The following is an 11,289-nucleotide window of genomic DNA, read 5'->3' as shown; positions in this document are numbered from 1 at the left end:
CCAGTGATGAAAAAAATATAGATTAAAATATAAGTGTGAGTGGGATTCGAACCGGCACCTGCTTGCACGTGTGAATGCTGACCACGACTAAAATGAATTATTACAGGCAGTACCTTTATACAGATACACAAGTTACGTAATAGATCTGTAATCCTTCTCTCGTGATTTTCTCGGGATTGCCAGAGTAGTGCACCTTATTGCTTTCACATTATGTTGTTCTAAGGGCGTACTAAAGGGGTTCATAGTTTGAAGTAAATCTGTGATCCCAAAGTTGTGGCCTCCATTTGTCAGTCAACACTGACTTTCCCGGGTGCAATGCTCGCAGTTTTTCATAGACTTTATTTATAAAGTCTATAAATGACTAACTATACTCAAGGCCCGTTTAAAGTGTAGATTAACTCCTTAACATAAAACCCCGAGTTATGTTATTATTATTACTTTAACAGAGTGTACTCAGATAACAGACCTTTGAAAAAAAATAAAATCCTGATTTTATCTGTTTCAGCACCAACAGTTACATGTGCTGGCCACTAGAGAGCATCTGGTACTACATCTGTAGCCTTGCTGTTCTGTTTTAGTTGAGGTGGTTGCCACTACATGTTGCCTTTACTGTGTGCAGCTTCGGATACTTGACAACAAAATGCTGTCCTTTATTGTTGTTTAGGCAATGCTTACAAAAAAAAAAAAAAAGGGACCGCTATAGTGATAATGAATTTGACAGTGATTTTAGCAACTAAGAAAGTGGGGAAGAATTTTATTACTTCACTTGAGACTGAAAATGATGACAGTTAATCAGTTGTGTGAAAAGTTGTCGCCAGTGGTCCGAGATAAATGCATCCACTGTGCTTCAGCAAGATTTATGTTAACAGAACCGTTGTGAAAGTCCAGTGCACATGTACACTTGGGATTTTATTATTGGCGATTTTTGTAATTTTGTAAGTCATTATTTCGAGCTTTAAAAACCGTTCACTATAGGTTGTTAATTATTAATTTAAAAATTATTCTGTATGGAACATAATCTGGGAAAAAAGTGAAGTCAACTTGTTTCCAAACGTGGAGTAAATATACTTTTGTGGCAAAAGTGTTATGAGATTTTTAAATGAGGGTTTGTGTATCTGGGTGGTGCTTATGGGACTAATAGTGATGTTTCATAATTAAAGGTATTACTACTTAATTCTCGAGTCTGTTGAGCGCTGTTGAAGTTAAGTCACTGCTTGCAACCATTTATTTCATACAAGGAACAGGAAAATTTTGCGAAATTTATAACATGAAAAATAAGGTTAAATTGGAAGTTTCTAGAGAAATAACACAAAATCAGAAATCTTTTTATGAAATATTGTGAAATTGGTCATCTTCCCATACGAAAAATGTTATAAATCTCTGGACAACAGTTCACCAATATTCGTAACTGACAGCTATTAAATACTGAAATTGCATTTTGACTTCTGTTTTCGTAAACACTGAGGTTCACATCAAATCTTAAAATGACATTTCATTTCCCGCATAACAGTCTGTGATGTGATGTCAAAAATATCATCAAAACTGGCAAAAAGTAACACACACCGATACGGCACGGAAACACCGAACTTGGCAAGAAATAGCATCAAATTTCACAAAAAATAGCACTGAACTCGGCAAAAGGAACATTGAAATTGGCAAAAAATAGCACCAAATATGTCAAAAAAGCATTGAAATTGATAAAGAAATAGCAACAAAATTAGAAAAAAAGACAAGGAAAAAAACAACACTGAAATTAGTAAAGAAATGGCACTGGAACTGTGAAAAAAAGATAGAGAACAGGAAAAAAGTAACACCAAACATAGCAAAATTGACTTAAAATAGCACTGAATTTGGCAAAAACCAACTCCAAATTTGGCCATACAATAAAACCATTTTTTCCTGTCACCATTAATAACCTTAGTCATTAGATGTTTATATTTCAATCATAGTATATGGCAATTGTGGTGACCACCTCTCCCACAAATTTGTCTAGTTGTATTAGGGCACACATCGCCATCATTATACAAACAGAGTTACACTAGTCAAATTTTTGTTCACATTTTTTAGTGGTATCTAAAGTTAAAATTTAACTAGAGAAGTAAAAGTCAAAGGAAGAAGTGGGAATCAAAAGGAAGAGGGACACGGCAAATACCACCATGAGGGGAAAAATGCAATCGTCATTTTAAAATTTATTTCTCTCTCAGATAAAAAATAAAATAATCATCTTGCAAAAACTTAAAAGTCCAATAATACACATGCAAGGTTTTCATAGTGTAAAATTTGTGGTAACAACATAGGCCATACGACATTCATAAAATGATCACTTGGTGGTCACCAACAACACAAAATGATACAAATTCCTTGGCTATCACTAATATCTGGGCCTCAATGGCTTTGTGACTTAAGTTTCTAGGCTTCCACAGCAAAACAGAAGCTGCCATGCAACATACATGTGAACACACAGATTACCAATGACAATAGAAGCCGCTTTGCAACAAATATGTGAAGACACAAATCATCAATGACAACTAGTTGCATGTAAGGATACCAGTACCAAACATCAACATGTTTATTTTTTTTCGTTTTTTCCAAGAAAGAATTGACTTCATATTACAATATAGCAACACAGCACGTCATTCGCTAACAACGAATGGTGTCCAGTGTTATCTTGGTATATTCCTCCTTTCTGCACCTATTACAACAGCTTAATTTTTCATCACAAGACTGACAATGATTTTTTTGGTATAATTTCACTTAATAATAAGACACATATTAAGCTACAAGAAACCTCCTTCAGATATGATATATTTATGTACTAGGACACTGACTAAAACTAAATGAGCAACTGATGTTGCAACCTCATATGTTTTAAAATCACATCTCTCTTTTTTTAGTATAAAAAAGGAATTATCTTTGACATTATTAAAGAACATTTCTTCCAAGAAACTGTCTAAAGATGAGATCCAAAATAACACAACTGTCTTTTTGGTACCTGTCACAAACATTGAGCACATCAAAAAAGACTTTTAAACCATTAAAACTGAGTGTGTCATGATGCTCTAAAATTACATTTAAAATATCTATATCCACTTATGCAATGGCAGCAGTCAAAAATCACATTACACCAAACAATTATTGACTTTTTTTTCAGCAGAGAGATCCCAATACATACCATCAATCCAAATGTATTATACCTGTTCAATTAGCCATACCTATTTTATATCAAGTGTGAAAAATACGTTAGTGACCAACTGTGGCAAGTACACCCATAATAAAACACCAGAGACACAGTCTTACAAGTAACAGTCAGGCAGGTGTCGGAGAAAAACAGGGAAAACTTGTCCCTCTGTTTTATCACTTGAGACCTCTGTTTGCTCTTCCTCCAAAGAGCCACTACTACACAGATACACACAACAGCAATGATTCTGATCTCTCCTCTCATGTCCACTCATTCAATGCACACACAAAAGTACTTTAAAGCTGTACACATCTTGCTTGCAAATGACAGTGCACTTACAAAACGAAAACAGGATGTGTTACACTGCTATAATAGTTAGTTCATCCAGCACAAGTAAATATACTGGAATTACAGTCTTGAACAACTTAGAATTGAATGATGATACAGAAAATGATGTTTTGAAGGCAAACCAAAGACTGCATTAAGTTGGGACAAAATTTAGAGATTTTGAAGGTCTCGCAAATCCACTAAAGAGACAGCCTTACCAGGTAGGATTGACAGAAGACATCGAAAAAGTAAAAAACAGAAGGCAGCTCGCCTCATGTTATTGCGAAATAGCTGTGAGAACATCACAGATACGATAAGTGCTTTGAGACAGTAATCCTTTAAAACAAGCACATTTTTCACTGTGGAGAAAGCTTTCCACAAAAGCTCAGTCAGTAACACTTCGATCCTCTGAATGCCAAAATATTTTGTTGCCTCCCACTTGCACAGTAAAGACAACTGTGGACTGTGGCAAGACCAGAAGTACAGAGAATCGAAGCATTTTAAATATGATATATAGAAGAATGCAGACTGATAAGACAAGAAATGAGGTACCCTATCAGCAGAATGGGTGAGAAAAGGAACGTTGGAGAACAATGACCAAAGGGAGGGACAGAATAATTGGACTTGTGCTGAGATATCAGGGAATAAACCTCCAAGGTATTAGAGGGAGCTGTAGAGTGAATACAGCTAGCAGGCTGAGATGGATGTAGGTTGCAGTAGTTATGCAGAGATGAAGGGGAATTTGCAGGACAGGCTAGCACCGAGAGCTGTGGCAAGCCCATCAATAAGAACAACAACAAAAAGTTAATAGTAATGTGGAAGAGGATGAGTGGAAATAGAACCAAATGTTGGAAATACAAAGTGCACAAGAGTGCCTATTGCTCCCAAAGACTCTCCACCTAACTGCAACATGAAAAGTTTTAATCTTTCTTATGAACAATAAGTGAAGGCTTCACAACGGACTTGCCATTGGACTAGCACAGGAGCAGTGTGTGACACAGGTTTTGTACATTATGAGGACACACATTTTGTGCTGGCTGAAGCATACCAGATTCTCCTAAGAGTATTCAAATATTTTTGGTATCAGAGATGTTATTGGTGACTGACTATCATGCTGATGAATTAAAAGGACTTTAGGAAACGCAGGAAGAGGAAGTAACAAAAACTGCATCTTATGACTGTGGAATAATCTCCACAGCTGTACCACAAGGACTGATATTGGATTCAGTATTGTTCTTGCTTTATATATAAATGATTCACTATCATATATTGAAGCAGCAGAAATAGTCTTCTTCACTGGTAAAACGAGTATTATATAATCAAGCTCAACAGAAAATCTTCAGTGACTTCCATTAGCCTTAATGTGGCCATCGTGTGGCACAGAAATGAGTGAGATATTCAGCAAGCCTACTACTTTGGAAACACCACCTTCACTGAGGTGTAAAACAGTCTAACAGTTTACAAAACTAACTTTAAACAAAAACTGAAATCATATCCGCTTGACAACTTCTACTCCATAGAAGAATTTCTAAGTGTGTGTGTGTGTGTGTGTGTGTGTGTGTGTGTGTGTGTGGGGGGGGGGGGGGGGGGGGGTAGGGGGGGGGGTTGCTGTTTCTTTTAGAGGGATTTGGGGGGGGGGGGGGGAGTGAGGGGGGAGAAGAGGGAGAGGGACTGATTGATTGATTGAGAATGAGAAAGAAAGAGAGAGAGAGAGAGAGAGAGAGAGAGAGAGAGAGAGAGAGAGAGAGAGCCTTTCCTAAAAAGTGTGCACATGTCCATCTTCATACTCACAGTATGTTGCCATCCACAATACATTGCTATTAATGTCAATTCCTTTATTTTATGAGTTCCTGAGCTTCTCACAGGTCACAAGGCAGTGGCAAGGATCTAGTGACACTCGTCAGATGAGTTTGGGCAATACTGCAGGACACTGCCAAGTGATTGGTTGGAGGCTCTACAGAAATAACAATCTGAGAGAAAGTGATTGTGAGTACGACTATGTTTAAGTACTGTACCTTCAATGAAAAGCAATTTTAATACAATGATTTTTCTGTAAGCTGTTCTATAAACTCTAATGTACTGAGCAGAGTTCATATAAGTGTCATGTGCGTATAATAATGAACAGATGAATGTTAATCACTGTAATAATTAGTGCATAAAAAAAGCTTTAAATTCAAATGGAAATCAAGGGAAAGAGTGAGATTCCAGCAAGGAGGCATTAAGCGAGTTTAGTTTGGAATGGAACCTCGGAAGAGATTTAATACAACGCAAACTGCACAATTTGGAAAGCACATGTTCACATGCACAATAATGGATATGCTTATTAGCAACATAAAACACAATTTTCATGGTTGACAAATGTTTGCTTACAAAGCAAAGAAAGAGCACAACAGACAAGAAACGGATCATACATGTGTCAGTAATACAGGAGAGAAGGACTGGATGGATCATTACAAAAAATGTGGTGTGATGGTAGTGTAATTCAGAATTATCTGAACTACATGATACAAAAAAAAACCTGAATGTTACTGATATGAGAGGACTGATGAGCTTCTGAAAGCTGCGAAGAGTAGAAAAAGCACTTGTTTAGATGCTATTAATATGGAGCTATGCAAATATGGAGGGTTATTTCAACATCTAAGGCTTCTTCACATTTTCAATAGATACTGCGGAAGTGTGAAGGTACCAAAAGAGTGGCTAAAAGTCAAAGTAATCTTTAAAAAGGGTAATAGAAATAAACGTAATAACTAGGTATAAGCCTCTTGGAGTTAGCTTGTGTGTGTGACATGGGAAGATAACCACAAAACCAATGAGCTTGCACAAAGGCATAGGGCAAGGTTGGCATATTTCCCCTAAATTCTGGAATATATTGGGAATGTCTCCTAAGGGTCATCAGGCGCATTTTCTGTGTGTCTCGGAAGATGACTGCAATTTTGTTTTTGCAGTGTGAGGCTGGAATTAGCCTAAATAATTACTAAATTAGAATTATATACTAATACCTTCAGCTGCTGATGAGCGTTGATACATATCAACGGGGACAGGTGAAAATGTGTGCGCCGGCCGGGACTCGAACCCGGGATCTCCAGCTTACATGGCAGATGCTCTATCCATCTGAGCCACTGAGGACACAGAGAATGGTGTGACTGCAGGTACTATCTCTCACACTTGTCCTATGAGGCACACATTCTCACCTTATATGTCCACACACTACATTCGCAGTGTCCCTACACAATACACTTCTTACTTGTGGAAGACATTCTTACCAAGTCCTTAAGAGTTCGGGTAATATGTGTGCATCCACACAGGAGAAGGAGATCATAGCCGGTATTGCCAGAACTATATACTACATGCGGATGCACACATATTATCCGAACTCTTACGAGACTTGGTAAGAATGTCTTCCACGAGTAATGAGTGTGTTGGGTAGGGACACTAAGAACGTAGAGTGTGGATATACAAGGTGAGAATGTGGGTCTCGCCTGAGACGTGTGCGAGATAGTCCACGCAGTCGCACTATCCTCTGTGCACTCGGTGGCTCAGATGGATAGAGCATCTGTCATGTAAGCAGGAGAACCTGGGTTCGAGTCCCGTTCGGGGCACACATTTTCACCTGTCACCATCGATATATATGAAAACACCCATCAGCAGCTGAAGGTATCAATATATAATTCTAATTTTGTTCTAGACAGCTGCAGGTCATCAATCGTGTCTGCTCTTTTAACATATCAGAAAGAACAGACACCATATCCATATAAGTAAATAATTATTGCTCACCATGGCTTTCATGTGACACAAAGTATCAACAGACTGCATCAGTTTGTTTCCTATTACAAATAAAATCGTTTTTAAATCATAATTTTACACGCGCATCCAATACAGTGCTCCCAAATTAGTCTAGTCTGATATTCATTTCATCGATATATATTAACAGGGATGGTAAAACACAAAAATAAACGGCGATCCAGCAGCAACTCAGAAGTGCTGCATGCTTGGCGGTAGCGGTCAGCACTGGCAAAGGCGGTGTTGCCAATGCTAGAAAGTCGGTTATTCTTCATGTTTCACTGTCACTGTTAATATCTACAGATAAAACAGATATTGCACTAGACTGATCTGGGACCGCTCTACCGAACGGGCATGTAAAAAATACGCTTTAAAAACGGTTTTGTTTGAAACAGGAAACAAACTGATGCTTTCAGTAGACCTGGGTGTCAGATGGAAGATGTGATGAGCACTATTTGTTTAGGCTGAGTCCAGCTACACAACACAAAAATAAAACTGTAAATCTCTGCTGAAACACCAGAGAAAATATACCTGACGACTCTCAGGAGAGAGATCTGTATACATAGATGAAGTGATCAATTGATGAAAAATGTTGAATAAAAAAAGAAGTAATTTTAGATGATGACATTAAACTGAATGCAATCCTATATGCACATGACTTAACACTAATTGTAGAAAATTAAGACGACTGTCAGATGGGAATCCATAATTGCAACAGATAGCTTCAGAATAAATTTCTGAACGGTCTTTAGGTGGGCGAAAGTCATGGTGTGTCAGCGCACACAGCCTGTAAGATAAAAGGTAGTATAGAATAACGAAGTTAAATATTTTTAATATCTAGCATGTGGCATCACATAGGAATGAAAGCATAATGTGAGCAGAAAATAAAATAAATTTACTTTTACATGTGGAACAATTGTAAAAAAGAATTGCAGAGTACAGCCAGGAGACAAACTCAGCTGAAGTTTTATAAAACTACAGCAGTGCCAACCAACTCTTACTTTGGAAGTGAAGGATGGATGATGATAAGACACCAAGGAAGTACATACGAGTGCAAAAGGAATAAGGATATGAAGAAGATTTAGGAATATATAACCTAAATGAAAAAAAAATAAAAGAAAATTGGAGGAATATATATACAGTATTGGTGGAGAAAGACTCCATGTACAGCTCTCAATTATAAATGCATTGGAAGAAAGCATCTAGGATGACCATGCAAGAGATGGCATACTGTAACAGGCAGTTTGCCTGATACATGAAGTGGAGAAGAGAAAGGAGGAGAAGGAGAAGAAGAAATAACACTTAAGGCAATCCTCTAAATAATCAGTATGTTTTCATATTCTTCACTGTGTAGGAGTACTATAATTGTAAAACTGGCCCACTCCATGTCACAGCAAGAGATGAAACATGTAAATAACTAAACAAAATTATATCAACTATGGTATTTTGGTTGTTTCATATAAAACTTAAACATCTTTTTCACACGAGCCGTGTGGAACAATTGGACCTAACATCCATCAATGCCATGGCACCAATACCACTTACAAAATTCCACTAGGGTCATCTGTAGAAGTAAAATAATGATACAACTGATGATTACTTCAAAGGATGGTAGCTAATGTATAAAGAAACATAGGAAGTATGTGAAACTGCGCAAGACTGAAGTATATGTGTGAGGGGCAATAGCCCTTTCCTTCTTACCTGAGTGCACGTGTGGACTGAGACGAGAGATCACACTTTCTCTACTAGGAATAAAGCCAGTTACCACTCCATCCCCACACAGGACCCAAAGTCACTGGTAACTGAGTGGAAACACAAAACTGCAAATCCCCACCCAATCAGACGCGTGCCACGGTTGAACTTTTTCACCGTGCCGAGGTGTTTACGCTGCAGTCGGAAGTTTGCGGAGTGACAGGAGCGCAGGAAGAAGAGGTAACAGAGGGGGAGGAGCACAGAAAGCGGCAGCAACCTCTGCACGGAGGGACACGGTCGACCCTCTCTGTCTGTCTCGGCTGCTCGTGAGTCACACGAATCTCGTCGACTTGGCGATGAGAGAAGCCGTCGCTCGGTTCTTGTCTCCGTCAAAGCGGCGCAGCTCAGCAATCACCTTCAACACAGACACAGATTCTATGGTTTGTTCCTAATTTTTTTGGACATGTAATTTAACAAACTGAGAAGGACGTTTTGAATTGTTCGATACCCTATTCGATAAACCTTCAGATCCATATTTTGTTAGGAATTGTAAATATATAAACTTGTGATGTTATGTGCTCATCCAGCCAGTTGCTGATGTCATTGGTAATCACAAATTGTATTTTCTTTTTCTTTTTTGCCAACTATTGGGTGTTTCAGAATGAGTAGTGGGATTTGAAGGCTTTGTAACATTTATTACATTCAACTTACAATCACAAACAATACATCGAGTGAAAGATCAACTGAAGTAATTTGTTTCTATGCCTTGCACCACCTGTCTTTGCAAATGGAAGAGTATTGGAGAACGAGTGTAACAGGTTGTACAAGCTGAGGGAGGCTTCCATGCATAGGACCCAGAAATCAGTACGAAAGTCTGGCCTGAATTAGCAATTCCAGTGACGTTTCCATCTGAAGCCGCTAGGCATGCACCGATCTCGTATATTTTAGTATGTGCGTGCTCGGCAGCTCATTTGGCATCCATCCGTGACAGTGGGAACATCTCTGCGTGTAGGGTTTTATCGATATTCGAATCTGAAATGTGCGCTGCAATCAAAAAATCCTTCCAGTTGTGAGGTCTGGTCTGTGATACGGTTCTCGTTGGCAAAAACCTGAGACCCATGGAAATTTATCATGAGTGAAGGGTATGGAAACAACATGATGAGTGAATGTTCATCCGGGAATGGGACATCGGTTTAATTGTCTGTGCTCACATTTCATTAACATAAAATGTCGATTCATCACTGAAGGCTACATAATCCAAATAAATCTTCATCATGAAGTAACAGCTCATTTGCAAAGTTGACAATTGAACTCTAGTCTGAAGCCGTTACTGCTTGTAATGACTGCAGATGATAAGGACATAATTTTAAGTGACTCTTTAAGTCTCAACACTTAAGAGGACTATTCGGAAAGTAGGGTACATTTTGACATAAAAAAACAAAACAAAAAAAAATCTAAGTACAAGAAATACATTTTATTATATACATCTCAAAGAGTGACTGACATACTACTTTTCCACTTAGTCACCAAACACACTGAGGCACTTATCATAGCATTGTACAAAATTTGAAATACCTTCGTCATAAAATTCTGCCATCTGAGACTTCAGCCAGTGAATCACGTCATCTGCCAGGTTGTGTGGTACCAACAGTAAAATTTGGAGGCGGTGCTGTTATGGTGTGGTCATGTTCTCATGGAAGGAGCATGCATCCCTTGTTGTTTTGCATGGCGCTATCACAGCACAGGCCTACGTCGATTTTTTAAGCACCTCCTTGCTTCCAATTGTTGAAGAGCGATTCGGGGATGGGGACTGCGTCTTTCAACACAATCTAGCACCTGTTCACAATACACGGCCTGTGGCGAAGTGGCTCCACGACTATAACATCCCTGTAATGGACTGGCCTGCACAGAGACCTGATCTGATTCGTATAGAACACCTTTGGGATGTTTAGGAATGCAGACTTTGTGCCAGGCCTCACCGACCAACATTGATACCTCTCCTCAGTGCAGCACTGTGTGAAGAACGGGCTGCCATTCCCCAAGAAACCTTCCAGCACCTGATTGAATGTATGCCTGCGAGAGTGGAAGCTGTCATTAAGGCTAAGGGTGAGCCAACACCATACTGAATTCCAGCATTACCAATTGAGAGCACCATGAAATTGTAATCAATTTCAGCCAGGTGTCTGGATGCTTTTGATCACATAATGTATACCAGTCAACACTGTCTTCATTGCCACCATAACAACAGCTGCAAGTTATCTGTGTGCATCAGACTGTTAAACACCTTTAGTGAAGTAATTAGTTCAGGGACA

At 38.7% G+C, this 11,289-nt stretch overlaps 1 protein-coding gene across 2 annotated transcripts in view; it reads right to left on the bottom strand.

Moving 5' to 3' along the window:
* Positions 1-2,176: 2,176 nt before the first annotated feature.
* The window catches only part of LOC126295148 (protein DDI1 homolog 2-like), a 127,197-nt gene continuing 118,084 nt past the window's right edge, over positions 2,177-11,289 (bottom strand). For both annotated transcript variants that reach the window (XM_049987435.1, XM_049987437.1), the window contains one exon: positions 2,177-9,392. In XM_049987435.1, coding sequence (XP_049843392.1) covers positions 9,309-9,392 — 84 coding nt within the window. In that variant the 3' untranslated portion in view covers positions 2,177-9,308. The remainder of the gene's footprint in view (positions 9,393-11,289) is intronic.

Source organism: Schistocerca gregaria, chromosome 11 (assembly GCF_023897955.1).
Source record: "Schistocerca gregaria isolate iqSchGreg1 chromosome 11, iqSchGreg1.2, whole genome shotgun sequence".
Classification (NCBI taxonomy): Eukaryota; Metazoa; Arthropoda; class Insecta; order Orthoptera; family Acrididae; genus Schistocerca; species Schistocerca gregaria.
Note: the sequence above shows the minus strand (reverse complement) of the source record. Positions and strands in the feature narration are given on the sequence as shown.